Below are 19,247 nucleotides of genomic sequence, written 5' to 3' on the forward strand. Positions count from 1 at the left end.
GGAAAAATCCTTTTTTTGGTATACATTAACTTCTGTTGCTTTGGAAACCCTATATAGGTAGTTGATCTTGAAAATAAAAAGGTGTAATGAGTATGAGAATTCTGCTTTATTGCTTCCTCCTTACTGTGAACCGGTTTGGAGATCAAATTGAAACAACTTGAACTTGACCAGAAATTAAACCAAAACAAAACCAAAATTAGCTGTGAAATGTTGGAAGCATCATTTCAGAAAAAAACTGTTTCAAAGATGATAGGCTATATTTGCTTTTCCTAAGTTAGAGCATTCTGGTCTGAGTTAAGATCTGGGAAACAGGATCATATAGTTCTAATTCCAGTATTGTTATTAAAAATTCTCTCTTAATTTTGCTCCAAGTTGTATTGCCTATGTACATGTATTTCCACATGGATTCAATTGGGATACTTGCATACCTTCAAGGATTTAATGAAAGCTTAATGAATATTTGTGTAGCACAATATTAAGTGCTGCTGAATCTTCAAAATAGATGGGATGAACAGGAATAAGTCTATTTATACAGCAATGACTTAATTGTTGTGGGTTTTTTAAAAACTATTTGTTGTTTGGTTTGGGGTTTTTTTTTATTGTTAGATCTCAGCATTTTATACTGTAACATGGTCCTTAAAAATCCAAACCCAGATCCTGCTTTCTTTTCTGTTTGTCACTTTGCTTAAAGATGCAAATTTGGATTGTTAAAACTGTAATGATACCTTAGGAAGTTTTTTTTTTCCTAACCTTTTAAATGCTAGTTCTGTTGCTTGCAGAGAAATGGATGCTGCCAGGACACCTCTGAGCGAAGCAGAATTTGAAGAAATCATGAACAGAAATAGGGCAATCTCAAGCAGTGCCATTTCGAGAGCTGTATCAGATGCCAGTGCTGGTTAGTAAAACTCTCTTAATGTGTTAGCTGCTCTATTCAGATTTCAGAGCTTTTCTGTTAGGAAACTGCTAGCCCTAAAGCCTCTGTTCAACCTAGGACTGATTTTTCTTTACTGTGCTCCAGTTTTTGAGAATGCCTCTTGAGTACTGATCTGGACAATACTCTCATATTTGATTCTAGAGTCAATTATCTGAGGGGCTGTTCTGTACCAGAAGCTACTGAAAATAATAATAATACCATTGTAGATAAATGTCTTAGTTTTTTGATCATGATCTCATATAATTTTCAGGGGACTATGGAAGTGCTATAGAGACCTTGGTAACGGCAATTTCCTTAATTAAACAGTCCAAAGTATCTGCTGACGATCGCTGTAAAGTACTTATTAGCTCTCTTCAGGACTGCCTTCATGGAATTGAGTCCAAGTCTTATGGTTCTGGATCCAGGTAAAACTTTCCTTTTCCATCTGCCTTTACTTAAAGGAAAGGTGTAGCACAGGGCTGGTTCACAGAGAAGAAACTAAATCTTCTAAGATGCTTAGTGGATTGCAGAGTTGCACAATAAATGTGTGAAAGAACTAAATAGAGGTTTCCTGAGCTTAGCTGCCTTTTAATTAACTCCTTTCAAAATTGATCTGACTAGCTTAAATTTAATTCTTCATTTTATATAGTATTCTCTTCTATGTGGCAGTCTTGCAGTGTGTAAACTGCCAAGTAGAATTATCATACGTCAGTTGAGATATCCAGTGCATAACCTAAAAATTGGGGTTGAAGATGTTTAATACCTGTTTTCATTTTGCTTAGAAGTAATTTTCTCTGCACTTTGCCAAAATAGAAATAGGGTTAGGGAAAAAAGGTAGGGCAGAATGGTCTTGCCTGTGTTGTCATTTGTCATGCAATCTAAAAAATGACGAGTAGGTAGATGTTGAATTCATGGATTTCTTCACCTAGTACAAAGAAGAGATTGTTGTTTTTTGCAGAACTTAATGCTACTTTTGTTGGTGTCAGGACAAGCACTGAGCCTCTGGTTCATTTTTATACACTTTGTAGCAGTAGTGTAGTTGGACCTGAATGTTAAAAGCACAAAGAGGGTTGCTTTTGGCTCATGCTCTCAGTATGCAATTTAACAATCATCTTGTACTGATTGTTGGTGGTGCATTCCTCCAATTGGTTTTCCTTCACCCTAAGCATGTGTTTTCTGACTCTTCCTTGATAAATTAGAAAGTGGATGCACCTTCCTATTTGTAACTGAGCTCTTAGCCAGTACCTTTTATACCTCATGTCTTTCATGTTATGTACAAGAATATACTGGATGTTAAGAATGAGCTCCTTATCGTGAGGGTAAAGAGCTCATTCTTAACATAGGTAACACTGGATAATATAGCTAACACTGGAATGGGTTGCCCAGGGAGGTCATTGAGTATCCATCCCTGGAGATGAATGAAAAAATTCCTTACAGTGAGGGTGATGAGACACTGGTGCAGATTGTCCAGGGAGGTCATGGATGCTCCCTCTCTAAAGGTGTTCAAGACAAGATTGGACCGGGCCTTGAGCAGCCTGCTGTAGTGTGAGCTGTCTCTGCCTATGGCAGGGGTTTGGAGCTAGGTGATCGTGAAGGTCCCTTCCAGCCCAAAACATTCTGTGTGATATTCAGAGTCAGGCTCAAAAAAGCTCTGAACAACCTGATCTAGTGGAGGATATCCCTGCTGCCTTCAGGGGGTTGGTCTGGATGACCTTTGGAGGTCTTTTCCAACCCAAACCATTGTATGATTCTCTCTCTGCATCAGAGCGAACAGGTATTTTTCTCATACCGTATCTCTTTTCATCAACTTGGTGTTTGCTAACGGGATACAAAATGGGCATGCAGGTGGCTCATACCGTGGAGAAAAATTTAATGAAGTAATTTCTTTTAGAAGACGTGAGAGATCCAGAGAGAGGGACCACAGTAGGTCACGAGAAAAGAGCAGACGCCACAAATCGCGTAGCAGAGATCGTCACGATGACTATTACCGAGAAAGAAGCCGTGAGAGAGAGAGGCACCGTGATCGCGACAGAGATCGCGACAGAGAACGAGATAGAGAGAGAGAGTATCGTCACCGTTAAAGAAGGTGAGAGCTTCTTTCATATGTTAATTGCTTTGCTAAAACTAACTGCTCTAGGTTTGGGATTGTTTGCACCATTAATGTCTGCTTTTAAACGACCCTGCGGTATATACTGAATCACTTTCTTCTTGCAGCACCTGGCGTGAATGCAGGTAAGTAGCGACAGGTAACTGGCCGTGGAGTGGAGGGAGTATTTGTGATTACCTTCTGCAGTTTGCATGATGCCTTTCTTAATTTTAGGTGGTGGTAATGGTTTTTATGAAATGCAATTAAACTGGTTGTTAAAAAGATAAAAAGGCAGTAAGGCAGAATGGTAAGTTCTGCTCTTTAGAATCTTGGAAGGTTGTATGTAATTTGTGATTGTATTTCTTGTTTGTATTTAAAAAACCCTAATTTTGTACCTTAAAATCTTCTTGTTTAAGGACTTGTTTAGCCCTTCATGTGTGGCTTATTTCAGTGTAGACATGTGTGCACAGGGTTACATTCTTTGCACAAGCACAGAGCTGCTTCTTTGGATGTGTGCTTTTCTTGTCTGCTGGGTTTATTGTTTTGGGTTTTTTGTTTTGGGTTTTTTTTTACCCCTAGTGAGTTTTACTCCAATTCAGGAAACACAACCAGACTTTGCTCTTTTATTTCATGAAGTATGACCTGTCAGTATCTTCTGCCTTCTAGCTACATTCAGGTGTTACCTTCAAAAAGATTTATGATCAGTTGCCTCTCCACCATCCTAATTTTTCATTGTCTCTCCCCACTGACAGTAAAACTGTTTTCTGAAGACTAGCAATCAAATGTACGACTCAAAGGTGGTTTCTTTTCTGATTGTTCACAAACTAACATGTTCTTTTATTTCATATCTGCAGTCTTCTGTGCAAAAATGTTTAGGTAGCTACAGAGTAGCCTGTAAAAGAATGCTTTTATTTTTGATAGAGTGCTGAGAGCATTAAAATGGAGATGTTCATCATGTCACATTATATAATGTACTCTTTTGAGCTGTGGGAATTGAGGCTAAATATGATTCCTTGTAATCAACAACTGGAAACTCCCTACCTATTAGTTTCTCTGCAGTGATCTTTTCCCTTGGTTTTTTTTTTTTTTGCCATTACATCTATGCTAAAATCGAAACTTGGGGACTTGCCTCTCTGCCCAACTTCCATTCCTTCTGTCTGCCCTCAGATTTAGTTCCCAGACTTGCCTGTGATGTTTATTCATGGAAGGTCATTTAGAGAAGTTAAGTAGAACCAAATGTTTTAGACATCCTATACAATGTAGTGAACTCCTACATGAAAATACTTTGTGTTAATGTCAGGTTTCCAGTCAGGCCTTTGTGTCACTAACTGCTTTGGCAGAGACCAGGTTCTGATATTAATGCTCTAGTCTTTGAGTATTAAGTGTTGTCTTGGGTTTATGTACTCAGAGGGGACACACAAAGCAGTAACAGACCTAGATAAGAGGATTCTAAGGCTTAAGAAGGAACTTAAAACATGCCAACTGAAATATGTTGGCAGTGTATGTCTGTTAATGCCGTTTTCTGGTTGTAAAAAATGGATGGGTAGAAATACTTGTGGAACAACATAAAACCAGCAAGTTACAGTTCTTAATTGTGAAGTATTGGAACACAAAAATGCAGATTAAACAAAAGTAAATGCAGCTGCTTTCATTGAACTGATTTTTTACCTTCTATCACAAATGAATATTTGTGATATTTGCAAATAGCTGTTGATGATGTAATAGGAAACCATTTTGCTGAGTGATGGATGTATTTGCATAGTCCAATGAAGGTGAGCAAGCCATACTAAAATCTGTTAATAACGTAGAACTTAAGACAGATTTATGCCTATTTTTTATGTATTTAGTGCTGTGCATGTAGCTACAGAGTTTTTCTGTGCCAAGTACAGATTTCCTACCCTCTCACTCCAAGGAAACAAATCAAATAGCATTAGGCTGCATCTTACAATTCTAAAATGAGCTTTATTTCAGTCTGTAAGTTCAGATGGGATTTATATATGCAACATCCTTCAACTTTGTGAGCTGGGACTACAATTTCCTTTCAGAGGGGTTGTATTCTTAAGGTTCCCTTGTGAAAGAATAGGTTGTAAGTGCTTGATTTAAAGGGCAAATTTAGTACTCTGCGTATAAATGAAAGAATTTGGTATTCTAAAGTTAAGTTGTAAACACTTTGTCTTGTTGCTGTCTTAATGAAGAAGCTTTATTGTAGTTTTGTTTCTATATATTTATACATACACACATATAAAAGAAATACAGTTATCTCCTGGTTTGTATGTTTCATTTTCACTAAGATGTATGTTGCCATACATATTTTTTTTGCTTCATTCGCTACGTTGAATAAGATTCATAAATGGATTTTAAAGTCTCAATCTATTAATAAATATCAGCAGCACTGAAAAGGGTTGCTCCCCATAGTACTGTGTTTGCCAGAGAACATGAAGCTGCCTCTGTGCCTGCACCCATGCTTCTCCTTACTGTGTATCTATAGTCATAACTGTGATACTGTACTGGCATCTTCTTTGAAAGTGCTACACCTCTAGTTTTAGAAGGATTTTAAAGGTCCATTGTGAAGAGTTTTGTATACAGTGGAATTCGGTTTGTTCTGTAATACATTTATAGAGATGGGTTCAATTGGAATAAAAACTCTTACTAAATGTGTTAATAAAACTCTTAAAATTTTTAGATGTACCACAGCAGGTGTTTACACTTCTGTTTGTACACTCCATCATATAAAATTTCGTCCTTGCAAGATGTTTGTGCCTTCCTTTGGGGTAAGGACACATGGACATTGACAATCCATTCTACAGAATTGCTGTGAGCTGAATGTTTCCTTGAAACACCTTCCCTTTGCTTGTAGAAAGCCTATACATATAAAGAACAATGGATTTAAAACAAATGGCTAACTGGTTTGAGTCATGAGAACTCAGAATCCAAATCTTTAGAAGCATTAACACCAAAATTGATGTGTACAAACAGAACAGTAATATATATTCATCAGCATGAGTCCTGACTCTCTTTTTTTAGACAGATTATTTTTTTTCAATTTAACTGATACACAGTGATGTATTTCTAGCTGATACATTGTCCCAGCCTTAATCTGTCTGAATTTCTATTAACTACTTGAATGTTAAATATTTCATTTTCTGTTTTTTTGTTATTGGGTTGAATATTTCCTATTTAAACTGGATTTGGACTGAACTGCAAAGACAAAACCACAACGTTGTAACAGTTGATATGTATGTAGACTTTGTACTCCATATTTCCTGGGTTTCCTCTGATTTTTCTGCTCTCAAACCACTGTAAGCAAAGTAACTTAAAGTCTGAGGCTCTTGTCTGTCTCAGAAATAGCTTCAGCTTTGAAATGATCTAAAAATTCACATGGTTGGAAATTTTATTGGTGTCAGTAGGAGGGGAAATGGCACTGATAATCTGAGTAATAGTCATTATTTTTGCTTGTATAAATAGGAACCATCCTGTAACTGTGTTGGCAACAAATTAAACATCAAGTGAACTATGAAATTAGCCTTTTAAGAGACCTTGTAAATTAAGAGGAAAATGTCTATTTTTGTAAGTTATTTCAATAATAAGCTTCTGGTAAATAGCAGAAAATGAAGTGAGTTGTGGTGGCATTGTTCAAGGCCTGGGTCTGTGCACCCATCTACCAGTATTTCAGATCTTCTTAAGCTATTATGAACATTATCTACTTAGTCTTTCGGTTTGAAACTGTGTATTTTTTGAGGAAGCACATATGTGGGGCTGCCACTATTCTACTGCTTGTAGAATTCATCAGAGAAGCAATGTTTTGTGTGCCTGAAATCCAGTGTAGAGTGAAAGAGGCAAGCAGTGCCACTATTTTCCTGTGCTGCTTGAAGTTCATTGTATGGCTACTCGGGTGCATTATGGAAACAGGTAGTTTCTTTCTTAATGTTTAGGCATTTCTCTCATTTTCTTGAGGGTGATAAGATGATTTGAAAACTGAAGTGAAAAATCTTACACTGTTGTCTGTTTTCAAATGCATAACTGCCTAAATTCTGCCATGAACATGTTGTTTTGTTGTCTTCCGAGGTGTCTTTAGACTTGACCTTTTTGTGTTCCCCACAATCTGTGCTTTTTGCTTGTGAGATCTAAGTAGTTTTGACAAATCCAAGCTGTGTGAAAGTTCTCAAAAAACCCCAAACTTTAAGCCTTACACCATTTGAAGCAAAGAAGTTAGTTGCAAATGCAGATGTTGCTTTGGTGCAGTGTTCTCCAAAGAACAAAGGGATACCATTTTCTCCTTTTGCTCATTGTGGTTTGAGAACTAAGATTTCTTTTTTAAAGTGAGAAATAAGAGAGTTCTCTTCATTTTTAGGTTTTCTTCTGGCAGCCTGACCTACCTTTTTTTGTGTCTTCCTCATATTTTAACGTGAAAGATAGTTGCCAGTAATCCACATCTTTTTAATTTGGGAACTAAAGGTTGAATTTTCTGTTCATCAGTAATCCTTGGCAAATAGGCAGAGGGAGTAGAACAAAGGCATAAAATGACTAGAGCTAGTTTGAGAGAGTTCTTTTTTATCCTGTATAAAGTTCTTTATAAACTCAGGGAATTGTTCTGGTGTTCACTTTAAAGTTATACACCAGGACTGCACAAAGATGCCCAGGTAAGTACACTAATAATAGGCAGCAAATAGAAGAAGGTGCTAGTGGTGGTAAAAGAGAGTCTGTTTGTATGTGTATGATGAACAGAATCAAGGATGTATCTCATCTTACATGCAGAAAGACAAATATGGCTTTTTTCTCACTGTACTAGAGCTAAAGCATCACAGTGTTTGGAGGTTTGTGATGTTCTGGAATGCAGGTTAAGTGAAAACAAATTTTGCCTTTTGAGCTGGTAACTTCTGTGGGAGTTTTGCTTTTTGTATTTCCTTTCTTTATGTATAGAATAAAGGAGAATTACATGAAGTAATTCTTAGGAGCTATTGGAATATAATGACAAATGTGTATCATGCATTATCCTGAATTGTGACCTTACTGAGAGATTGAAACCTTAGTCTCTGAAAACACCAGAAATTACACTATTCTAACCAAACTTGATGGGTGTATGCACATACAGCTTTAAACTCTTGTAGAATTTTTACACTTGGGAAAGCTGTTTGAAGCTTTCATATGCTGCTTCTTTGGACAATTGGAATTGAAGGGGGAAAAAAATAAGAGTTGCTACTGCAAGATGCTTTATATATACAAGAAAGCTGTTGGGGTTTGTTGTAAGAGTCTGGGAGGGGGGAAATGCTCAAGTTGCATCTTGCATAAATATGGGAAAAAAATGTTTCATCACTTTTAAATTCTGGGATTTCATTTGTGAAATGTTCTGGCATGAAGTCCTAACTCTTTAAATCACAAAATAACCATTTAACATACAAGTCTGCAATTTGGGGTTTATTAGTAAGAAACTGATTGCTGTATGGTGTTAAACTGTACAAACTTCAGACATGCTTGGAACAGATAGCTTAAAGGAGCTTAAGGCAGATGGGAAACAGCAGTGCCAAGAAGTACCAACTAGAGATTCATTTATTTTTTTTAATTGTTTCTTACTTCAATATTCTACATCCTTGTAGAATACTGAAAAGGGCTGAGTGTGAAGATCTAATCCAAACAGATTTATTTCTCCCTTTCAAAACCACAGAGGTTTCCAATTTTGCCAAAGTCCAGTGGCAGAATACTTGGAACCAAAATGTACACTGCTTTGGATTTTAGTTGGTCATGGCTTTTTTGAAAGTGAGGGTTCAGTGTGGTGCTGACTGTCTTAAAGCCCTAGAATGAAAAATATGAATCCTAAGTCCAGTTTATCATGCATTCTTCAAAGTTCCTGTAGTTCCATAAGTTGCCTTTATAAATCTAGCAAATTACTCCCAGGAACTGAAGCTTTCTTCTGCTAGCATTATAAATCATATATATATATTTATATATATGGTGCTTTGGATCTGGTAACTGTCTCCATAGAAGTGGTAAAGATCCATAATTCTTGTGTGATGAGAGCAGCAAATTCTGACATGCAGTCTCACAGCTGTCACATACTTTATCCACTTAAAAAACCAACACCTGAGATTCTCCCCTGTCTGTTTCTGCTACCTTGGCTGGCAACTCTGAACACATCTTGCAGAGGCAGCACTTTTCCCCCCACTTCGCTACTAATTAATTTTAAAAGTACATAACACCAATGGAAACTTTGATCTCTGGGGAAGGAACTTCCCCAATAGTAACTGACTGAAAACATTCATGACCTGGGAACAAAGTCTGCAAATGAGAAATTCTAGTTACTGCTTTGGATTTGACTTGGCTGGTGTGCATAGAGCTGACTTGGTGATACATTCTGGTTTAAATAAAGTTGGTGTTAACAGTCACTTTTGAGTAAAGGGAGAAGAAATGTGTCAGTTGTTCATGCAAAATTGAGTACTTTTGGTTTTGCTTTTGAAATTCTTGTGCTAGTAGAAGAATATTTGACAGCTGTGTACTGGTACACGTTCACGAAATTGCTCCTCTAAATGTCTCTTGGTTTTCCGCTGAACAATTGAATGTGTTGGGATTTTGGGGGGGCGGTTGGGAGCTTATTTTTTTTTTCCTTAAACAAATTGATTTTTAAATTCTTCTGAAATTCTTGAATGTTGAAATTGTAAATTAATAATGAAATGAAGGTAGCTAATTGTTTTGTAATGGAATTCAAGTGAAATCCAGTGTATGGAATTATACCATCCCAAGTATTTTGTGAACTCTTAACAGTAATTAACTCTGAACGATGTGGCTCCTTAACTTGCCAAAAGAGGTGGGAGTAGGAAGTAGGGCTTGGATTTGGTTTTTGGGTTGAGTTTTTTTCTTTTTCCCTAGTGCAAGTAGGTGAGGAAAACTGCAAATCTATTGTATTACATGAAAAGTGAGCTCTTGTGGTTGAACTGCAAGCGTGTGTTTTTAGAGGGGAAGCCCAACCTGCTTGCCACTGGCCTGAAAATGATGAAGTACTGATATCAGATTTGGTGCACTTTTAAATGCTACTGAGCTGTGAGCCATCCACTTCATTATACATTCAGTGCATTACTTAAATGTCAAACCAGCTTAAAAACATGTCAGTGAGCAGGTAAAAAACTGTAACAATCTAGTTGTGGTAAAATTACCTTAACCTGCTTGTTCCTTTGCTCTTGCAAAGCGCATAGCTTAGGAAACGTTCTACACAAGGCTTTCCATCAGTCACAGGAACAGTGGCTGCTTCTTCCTTTATCATTTGCTACTTCAACTGTGAATTTGATATTCTTTCAACTTTGTTGTACCACAGCATTAGTTTTCGTTATAACTGTTTGTATTAGCAAGTAGTTTGATGCACAAAGGAGCAGCTACTGCTGCTGCTGGGTATTGTGTGTTAGTTTACGTTATGGTGAAGTGTAGGTGCACGACTTGTGTATGTATAGATAAGCCAACAATTTTCTGTGTATTATGGGGACTAGCAAAAATCTACATCACAAATTTTGACACATTACAGCTGAAGGAAGAGGAACAGCGTGCAAGACAAGATTCTTCAAGGAAAAGATGCTTGTCCCAGCAGTTTGCTTCATGTGAATGAACTGAGCCTGTAAGGATTCATGGATAAAATGAACAGGAATAGATCTGAATAAAGCAAATCTGCATACATGGTAACCGGTAGCTCTTTTACTTTTTTATGTTGCTTAACTGTTTTGTTTGAGGGAAACCTGTGTGATTTAAACCCTATAGCTTTTTGCAACTTTATTACTGGTTATATACATTTGGCAATTATAATGTGCAAGCAATTGGAAAAAAAAAAGAAAAAGTCAAGTAAAAGCTTGTTTTTATAGTAGTTTGTTCATGTTAAAATGTTCATATGATAATGTCTGTACACAGCACCACTGATTACAGTAGATGTAGTGTTGTAATAAACTGTTTAATGGGGCTGATGTGTAAAGCTGTTCAAGTTATTTGATGTTTACACCTCAGGGAAAGTCTTGTGTTCAGCAATATTTAAAGATAATGTTACAATGAGAACATTGATGCTGTCTTTAAAAACATTGCAATAGTTTTTTGCATATGCCTCAACCTAATCTTGCATTCAGTGAGTTTAAACATACTAATGTTGCTCTCACACGTTCAATTTTGATATGAAAATAGGTGGTTACACAAAACCTTTAATGCTATTTTGCTTTCTAGCAGTATTCTAGGTGGCTTATGAATTTGCTAACTGACATATAAAACTGTAAAAGCTGCAGCTCTTTATGGTCTGTTTTGAGGAGAGGTGGCCTCAAGCCTGCGATTTTAGCACCCTGAAAATTCTCTCTCTCCTACAGCCTCAATCCTGATTGACACTACAGTTAATAGAACCTTAAACTGTCCATAGTGAGGGGTGGAAAGGTTAGATTTAGAAACCAAAACCAAACCCTGCAGTTGTTTACAGTTTTATTGTGCTTGTGTGTGTTTCCTCTCCACTCCCACCCTCCCCCCCAAGGCTGTAGCAGTCTGTACATAGTTGTATATTAGAAATGTGCCAGAAGAAACCAGATGTTTCCATTTTTTTCCCAGACTTTCTAGGTTTGCTGTTTTCTCAGTAACTTGGGGGTCTTTTCACACCTGCATATACAAGAGAAGGTACACTTGTATGTCCTTGTTCAGTGATGGGCAACATTTAAATGTCCTGGCACTAACCAAATCTGTCAGATGAGGTTTTGTAAATTTACCTCAAAACGACCAATTGGAGCTCCCAGTAAAAAGCTGACTTCAAATTTCAGAATTGGGCTTAAATTTCCTTTCAGCAAGTCAACAGAAAGTTCGTACAAGTCGCAGACCTTAACGTTTCTGACAGCCTCGTACAGAGGCTTCGCTTTTAGTCTGTTGTAAGCTGTTACACAAGAGATTTATTCTTGGGAGTTTTCACTTACTGAAGTAGCTGCACTTAAATGTTTTAAGATAAGTTTCAAGACCTCAGATGGCTTTAAGAGGCAAGTCTTGGACAATTCTTTGTTTCTTTCCTTTTTTACACGGATCTTGAAGATTTTACAGCCCACCTGAAATGTTTTACCCTGTTCAGGAAAACACTTAAATCCATTTTGTTTTTTCCAGAGCATTCAAAGCATGTGCTTACATTCCATAGATTTCAAGGAATGTAAACATATACTCCAAGTACCTTATTTGCCTGTGTGAGTGATTTTTATGCTCTATTGACTTGGGACCAGTAGCCTGTGCAACTACAAAAGTATCACCTAAGTCTGAAACGCTCCAACGTTTCTGTCACCTACCACTCAGTCAGGTTTGCTGCAGGCAGGTTCATGCTGTTGGACTTGGCTAAAGCTTCAGACTCTCTCCCCTTACCTTTCCCCTTCCCTCTCCCCCCCTCAAATTGTGTACCTCAGTTCCTCATGCATGGGATCACTGGTGTTTATTGAACTATTTGCTACTGAGAAGCTATTTGAGATGTTTGTTTAATCCTGTTTGGAAATGAAAACTGCCTTTTAAAAGATTTTGTAAAACTGAAAAGTTGTATCAAACAAGTCATGACTCATTTCCTGCTTTTTGTGAATAGGTGTGGGTTACAGACAGTACTGTTGTAATATTATTATTTCTTCTCTTTACTTAAAAACATTGTTTACTGCTGTGTGTAATAAGTTTAAGGAAGAAATAACCTGCCTGTAGCTGTTACAGGAGGAATAGCTAATACTGGAGAGGCAGCAGGTAAGTAATGTTCCATTGCATAGATCTATTCAAGCTTAAAATAAAAAAGTACATGTGCAAGCTTTTTATGCAGGAACTGATATTTTACTCCTCATTCCAATAGTTTTAAGGAGGTTGTTGCTCTTTTTACACGGAGTGGAATTTCTCCCTCAGATACAGATTTCCATTGCTGGCAATGGGAATAGCAGGGGGAAGATAAGTTAAACTGAGCAATCATTGTGACTTGAGAGATGAGGTCCCCGTATGAAGACCTTTATTTCTGCCTGTTCTCCAAATACTTAGTTTTAACTGATAAATCTATTGTGTTGCAATTTAGATGATCCTCTTGTTACTGAGTTTTACTTGTTAGGGTTTTGGGTTTTAATGAAACAAGCAAACAAAAACTATGTACAGGGAAAAAAAAAATCCAAAGACCCTGATAGACACCAAAAAGGAATATGCCTAATGCACATCATGTATAACTGGATCTGTAGTAGAGTTGTTAGCAGGTTTTGTTTAGTTAAGCGTGACTGGCAATTTCCTGTGCACCTCAGGAAATAGCAGTTTGGTATCTTGCTGGCTGGTGATGATGCCAGGATGGTTACCGCTGTGCTCTTTGGTATTCATCCAGCTGCATTTCACCTCCCTTTGCTGAGGAGAGGACAAAACAAGTCTGTGAGGAAATACTTAGTTTCTTTCTTTCAAGTCTTGATGTTTTTTACGAGTGACTCTGAAAAGAATATCTTAAGCTTGTGTCCTTTTATCTTGAAAGACAAACCCAACAAGTCGTAGTGACTTAGGGGTGGCAGAGCTTTAGCAACAGAAATTGTTTTACTGAGGGCTTGGTGGTGTTTTCTTGTGTTTTTTTTTCTTTTTAGAAATAGAGGAATTTTTTAAAAGTGAAATTTCTACTGGACTGTGTTTTGACAGGTCAAAAATTACTTCTTCAGAGGAACATAGCATTTTGAAAACTGTACAGTGTCCTTTTTCCCCCCTCATTTTTTGCTTTCTGTGCCAATAATTTCAGTTCTGATTGCATTTTGAAGAATGCAGAAGTTCAGATTTTCATTTACAGTGTGACTTACAAGCTTGGGTAGCTGTTTTTGTGTTAAGATTCTTGTTAAAATTAGCTATTTGCTTAATTATTTTTTTAAAGGAGTGAGTGGCTTCTGGGGTTTTTGTTCCTTTTGAAACTGGCAAGGTGCAGTTTTCCTAAGTGTTTGGTTTTTTCCCCACCTGATTGTTTAGTTGCATACCCAAACCCTTGTAAATGTGTTCCTAGTTGTATGTGGATAATCAGAGGTTCAAATGTTGTATATATTTGTCACATGTGTTTCTAGTAAAAATGGCATTCTTTATAGAAATACTTAATTCCCTATTCCTTTTCTTATCCACTTGCTCCCTTCTGTACAGGTTAAACAGACTTTGCTCCTCTTTTTATTTAAAAGAATTTTATACATAGGCTCTTAAAGTTGTCATTGGTTCCTGTGTAAACTGAGATACAGCCTTAAACGTCCTAACAGGATGCTTCTCAAAGATACTTTCAGTCATATAAATTCCTGCACGTTTATGACCAGCACTCCAAAGAGATCCAAGGCACTAAGTTGCTTCTGCAGTGAAATGCAAACCCTTCAAGACCTTGGGGAAAGTGTAGGTCAGCATGCACGTACTGAAAGAAGGTGGATTTCTTTCCAAAAAGAAGTGTTTAGGCCTAGGAAAGAAGCAAGAGGAATCTGTTTAGGGTTTAAGTTATCATCCACCACACAGGTCCTAAACGCACTGGTTGCAGCCTGCCCATTAGCCATGACATTCATGCAGAAATGCTGTCTCTTGCAGCTGCTTAGGATGCCTTGCAAGCAGCACTGCAGGCAGGCGTGGGGTGGGTGGGAGAGTTGAGGGGTTTTGTGTTTGATGTTATCACCCCCCCACCCCCACCCCCCCCCCAGAATCAAGCTCTTACATGCCATGTGCTTCAGATTCATTTTAGCTTTAGAGCATGAATTACTAAGGAGCAGTTTGGAGCATGGAGGTTCCTCAATTTGATGTTCTCATGGGATCTTTTTTTTTTCCTTTGCCCATGTTGGACAAAATACCATAAAGCATCTCAATCTGTTTGTATATTCTGCACTCTTTTAATTCTTGAATCCTTGAATCCTAGCCCCACTTTTCTGCAGTGGCTTCTAGGTTGTGGTATGACCTAAGCCTGTGCTGAAGTCTTTTAAAGCTTCCTTGGAAATAGACTAGTTTGCTATTTTCAGGACTTGATGAAAACAGTATTACCTTTGATCACAAGGAAGTGGAGCATTTAAGCTGTTGAAATTCTTACCTATTCAGACCACGTAATGTGATGTTTATTTTTTTTAACATGATTCAGTGCTAACCCTTTGGCATATATTCAAGTAATAGACTTTGGCCTCACCTCTTGTATACTGTATTTTATAAGAGAAAATATTTTAAACTGTGCATATTATTATTATTATTACATTATGAAACAGACATTCCCTTGATCTTCAGATGTAAGAGAAGGAGGAATATGTGTACTTTTATAAATACAAGTGACTGCAAATTCAGTTTCCTTACTGTTGAAGGTGTCCTTTTATAAAATAAAACACAAAGGAAAAAAAAAGAGGGGGAGGGAAGTTTAGAAAAGAAGTAATTAAAAAAGGCAAGTGTTTTAAAGGTGAAATACATTCCTCTTTGGTAAATCTGCACATTTTTATGATGATTACCAGCACTGCTGACTCTCTAAACAACAAGCCTGTATTGTCTTCCTGTACCCTTCCATTTCCTGATTCCCATTTTGCACAAGGATGTTCTCAGTAAAACTGTTCAGGAGGTGGGTTTGAAATACAGCAAGGGAGAGCTTGTCTAGCTGGGATGTAGAATTGCAGTGCAAAATGTAAGCAAATGGATGCCTGTCACAATGCCTGTCAGACTCCAGAGGGTTTTGTGTACATAGCAAACACTTTCCTGATGCTGGCAGGCCAAAGAGTCTGTTGAATACTTGAGTTTCTGGAGACCTGTATTTCTCAACAAGGTAAGCTTGGTATCGTAGCTGTGGGTTTGAGTACATTTTCAGCCAGAGGTACTTAGTTCATCTCTACATTTAGGGATCCTTTCATCTTTTTTAGATGCTATACTTGAAACACTGCATAATTTTTAGCTCTCATGGGTTTCTTTTTTCAGCCTTTAGGAGACTGTTAAGCAATTTGCTGTCCAACTTTTGTGTTGGTCTTAAACTGCAATAGTAGTTTACCTTGTACTGAAGAAATAAAGACCATTTTTCTATTAAAACCTGATTTTGTCTGTCTTCATTTCAGCTTGCCTAATAACCCTGCAGTCCTTATTCTCAGAGGCATTTCAGAACTTCAGACATTAGAAGAACACAGACCACGGCCTAAGTTTTAGTGTTCTAGCTAGAGTCAGCGCAGTAATTACCTCTGAATTCTCATCTGGCCTTTAAAGACACTTCTCAGAGTTTAAAATCAGTGAGTAGTGCAGACTGCTTTTACAAGGTAACTTTTGTTTTTGTCAGTCATTTTTCTGTAAAACACAGTATGGTGGTTTGGGGGGCCCAGGTGCCATTGAGAAAGACTGCAGGGACAGAGTCCTCTGATATGGGGTAGCTCACGGCCTTCAAACTAGCACACAGTGGCTAATGTGTAATGCATCAGTAGAAGGAGAAAACCAAAAGCATGCTATAAAGCAGTTTCAGTCCCTTATAAGTAGATTTTTAGAGTCAAATATTATCATAGAATCAAGCAGGCTGGAAGAGACCTCCAAACTCATCCAGTCCAACCTAGCACCCAGCCCTGTCCTATCAGCTAGACCATGGCACTAAGTGCCTCATCCAGTCTTTTTTTTAACACCTCCAGTGCTGCCTGGAGCTGTAGGCTTGCCATATAGGAGGCATTAAGCCAGTGATGGTTTGGTTTTAATCAGGCCTCTTGAGCTGACATTTGGCAAATGTGTGTCACTGCAAAGCACCTACATGTTAAACACAGCAGAGGTAAAACAGTGGTATGGCAGTTTGAACTGTCATTGTTAGCTCATCTTGTGCAGATAGTCTGGTACTAATGACAGTGTCCATCCTGTAATGGTTTCAAACTCATTTTGGCACTGGAATTTGATGGACAAATGTTTTCACTCTGTTGCTAAATCAGAACATTGAGTGAGGAAACAGACAGCTGCTTGTGTTAGATACCACAAGCCATTAGCATTACCATCCTAGTGGTGAACTTTTCATAACTCAGGCTTGTTGAAGTTCATTTACCATAGCACAGAAAGAACTATGTCCCTTGTACCATCTTAGACTGCTGGTTTTGGCTCTAATAAACAAACAGAACCTTGGGTTTCATTTAGGATTATTTTTCCTGGTCTTCATAGCTTGAGAAATAAGTTTGAAATGCAGTCTCATTGGCTTAGAGAATCACAATAGTTGTGCTTTTATTTAAAGTGAGTGATTGTGTAAGCCTGTGTAGAGGAAACAAAATGCTCATTAGAAAATGAACCTGAGCTGCTTTGGCTACTGCTGTAAACCTCTGTTAATGAAAATGACATTCACTTAGTCTGAAGAGCTCAGATAGTAGTAGTTCAAACTAACAAGCAACAGGATAGCAGAAGTAACTTGGCCATTGATTAGTTAGGGTCTGAATTTCACAGCCCAAGTTTTTAGCAACAGGACTGTTGGTTGTTTCACTGACCAAGTGAAGGTTCAGACAGATGGAAAAAGCCTTGGTCTGTGGCTGGTGGGGTTTGGGGACTCTGGGCTTCCTTCTGACTGGAACGCACAGGGGAAGATTGTTCCTAGCTTGATCTTTGATCTGTCTTGTTGCAATTTTCCTCCAGGTTAGGGTGTTCAGCATTTACCCTTGCTGAATGGGTGAGAATTGTAAAGCCTCTTGTCCCCCAAACCGAGATGCATGCTGTAATAGAAACACAGCAAGGATTCAGTAGCCCATGGATACAGTGGCTGTGGAAGTGTTCAAGCACAGTCAGCTAACCAGGATGCCAGATCATTAAGGGGTGGTTTGAAATGACACCAGAAGAGCAAGGAAGGTAAGCAGGAAGGTTTTATTAATTCTACATAAGCAGTCTGGGGAAAATAATATGCCTTGGTTTGAAGACAAGGAAATAATTTGGCTATGCTTACTAGGAAAACTGCTTCTGGCTCAGTTCTACTTGCAGGAACAACTTTTTTCAGTGTCTTCCCCATAGATGCTGCAAATCAAAAGGCTTAGAGCCTGAGGTGAGCTGGGAAGAGAGATCCTCCTGGAATTCAAACTGCATCAGATTATTGTCTTTGCTTGTTTGTCCAGTGCCTAGCAATGTGGAAAGTGATGTGGAAGCCTCATTTCTGCCACCTCTTGCTGCAAGCCTCATTAAAGAGCTAACCCGTTACTCCCATCTACTCTATCCTTTGAGGGCTGTAAATAAGGAGGGGTGTGGGGGGGGGAAGGCCAAAAGAGATAAATCTCTTCCTGACCTCTTCTCTCCTTGCTGAGTAGCATCACTGTGTGGCCCTTAATATTGACTGGCAGCGTTTTGGAAGCAGGGGGAGATGGAAGTCATTTGTGAGGTTTAGCAAGGACATACTTGAGTCGTGTTCTGCCAGCTGCAACTGAAAGCTTTCTGCGCTGCAGGTCTTGTCTCTGAGGTTGTGCAGATGTTCTGCTATGGGTTTTGCATCCAGTTCTGACCCAGGCTCGCTGAAGGCACTGTGGAACTTTTATCCTCATTGCAGAGCCAGCATCTTGGTTCATCTGTCAGTAGAGGAGTGTGACTGAGGGGAGGGAAGCTTTGGTGTTTTTCATTCATTGCTATGGAAATGAAAGGCATCAGAGCACCTGCTAGGAAGCAGACACTGAGCTCAGGCTCAGACTATTAGTGCTGTTCCCTGCCTTTTTAGAATCACAGAAGCAACCAGGTTGGAAGAGACCTCCAAGCTCATCCAGTCCAACCTAGCACCCAGCCCTATCCAATCAACCAGACCATGGCACCATGAAAGGAATGTAGTCTGCACACCTACCATCTTTGACAGTGGGTTTGGCATACCCTGCAGCAGGGAAAGCATGGCACTGCCTGACTGTCTGAATGCATCTTGGCTAAAACCAGAGATAATCCCAACTGCAGTGAAGAGTTAATGCTCATTCAAGCTACAAGTTGGGGCTTTACAGCCTGGAGAAGAGGAGACCTTGTAGTAGCCTTTCAGTATATGAAGGAGGCCTACAGGAAGGCTGGGGAGGGACTACTGACAAGGTCTTGTAATGACAGGATGAGGAGGAAAGGATTGAAACTGGTAGATGGGAGATTGAAAGTGGATGTTAGGAAGAAGTTGTTTGCAGTGAGGGTGGTGAGACACTGGCACAGGTTGCCCAGGGAGGTTGTGGAGCACAGAATCATTCAATGTGATCTTTGATCCCATTCTGTGCTTCTTTGCTCCACACCTCCCTGGAGGTGTTCAAAGCCAGGTTGGATGAGGCCTTGAGTGACCTGATCTAGTGGGAATGTCCCTGTCTACATCGAGGAGTTGGAACTGGCTGAGCTTTGAGGTCCCTTCCAACCTAA

At 38.7% G+C, this 19,247-nt stretch overlaps 1 protein-coding gene across 4 annotated transcripts in view; it reads left to right on the forward strand.

Moving 5' to 3' along the window:
• CPSF6 (cleavage and polyadenylation specific factor 6) overlaps positions 1-15,974 on the forward strand; it is a 32,841-nt gene extending 16,867 nt beyond the window's left edge. For 2 of the 4 annotated variants that reach the window (XM_064166733.1, XM_064166735.1), the window contains 4 exons: positions 780-895; positions 1,185-1,338; positions 2,805-2,999; positions 10,507-15,974. In XM_064166733.1, the coding sequence (XP_064022803.1) occupies positions 780-895; positions 1,185-1,338; positions 2,805-2,994 (460 nt within the window). In that variant the 3' untranslated portion in view covers positions 2,995-2,999; positions 10,507-15,974. The remainder of the gene's footprint in view (positions 1-779; positions 896-1,184; positions 1,339-2,804; positions 3,000-10,506) is intronic. The other 2 variants (XM_064166734.1, XM_064166736.1) reach the window with 1 other exon arrangement.
• Positions 15,975-19,247: the final 3,273 nt, after the last annotated feature.

This window comes from Pogoniulus pusillus, chromosome 27, assembly GCF_015220805.1.
Source record: "Pogoniulus pusillus isolate bPogPus1 chromosome 27, bPogPus1.pri, whole genome shotgun sequence".
Classification (NCBI taxonomy): domain Eukaryota; kingdom Metazoa; phylum Chordata; class Aves; order Piciformes; family Lybiidae; genus Pogoniulus; species Pogoniulus pusillus.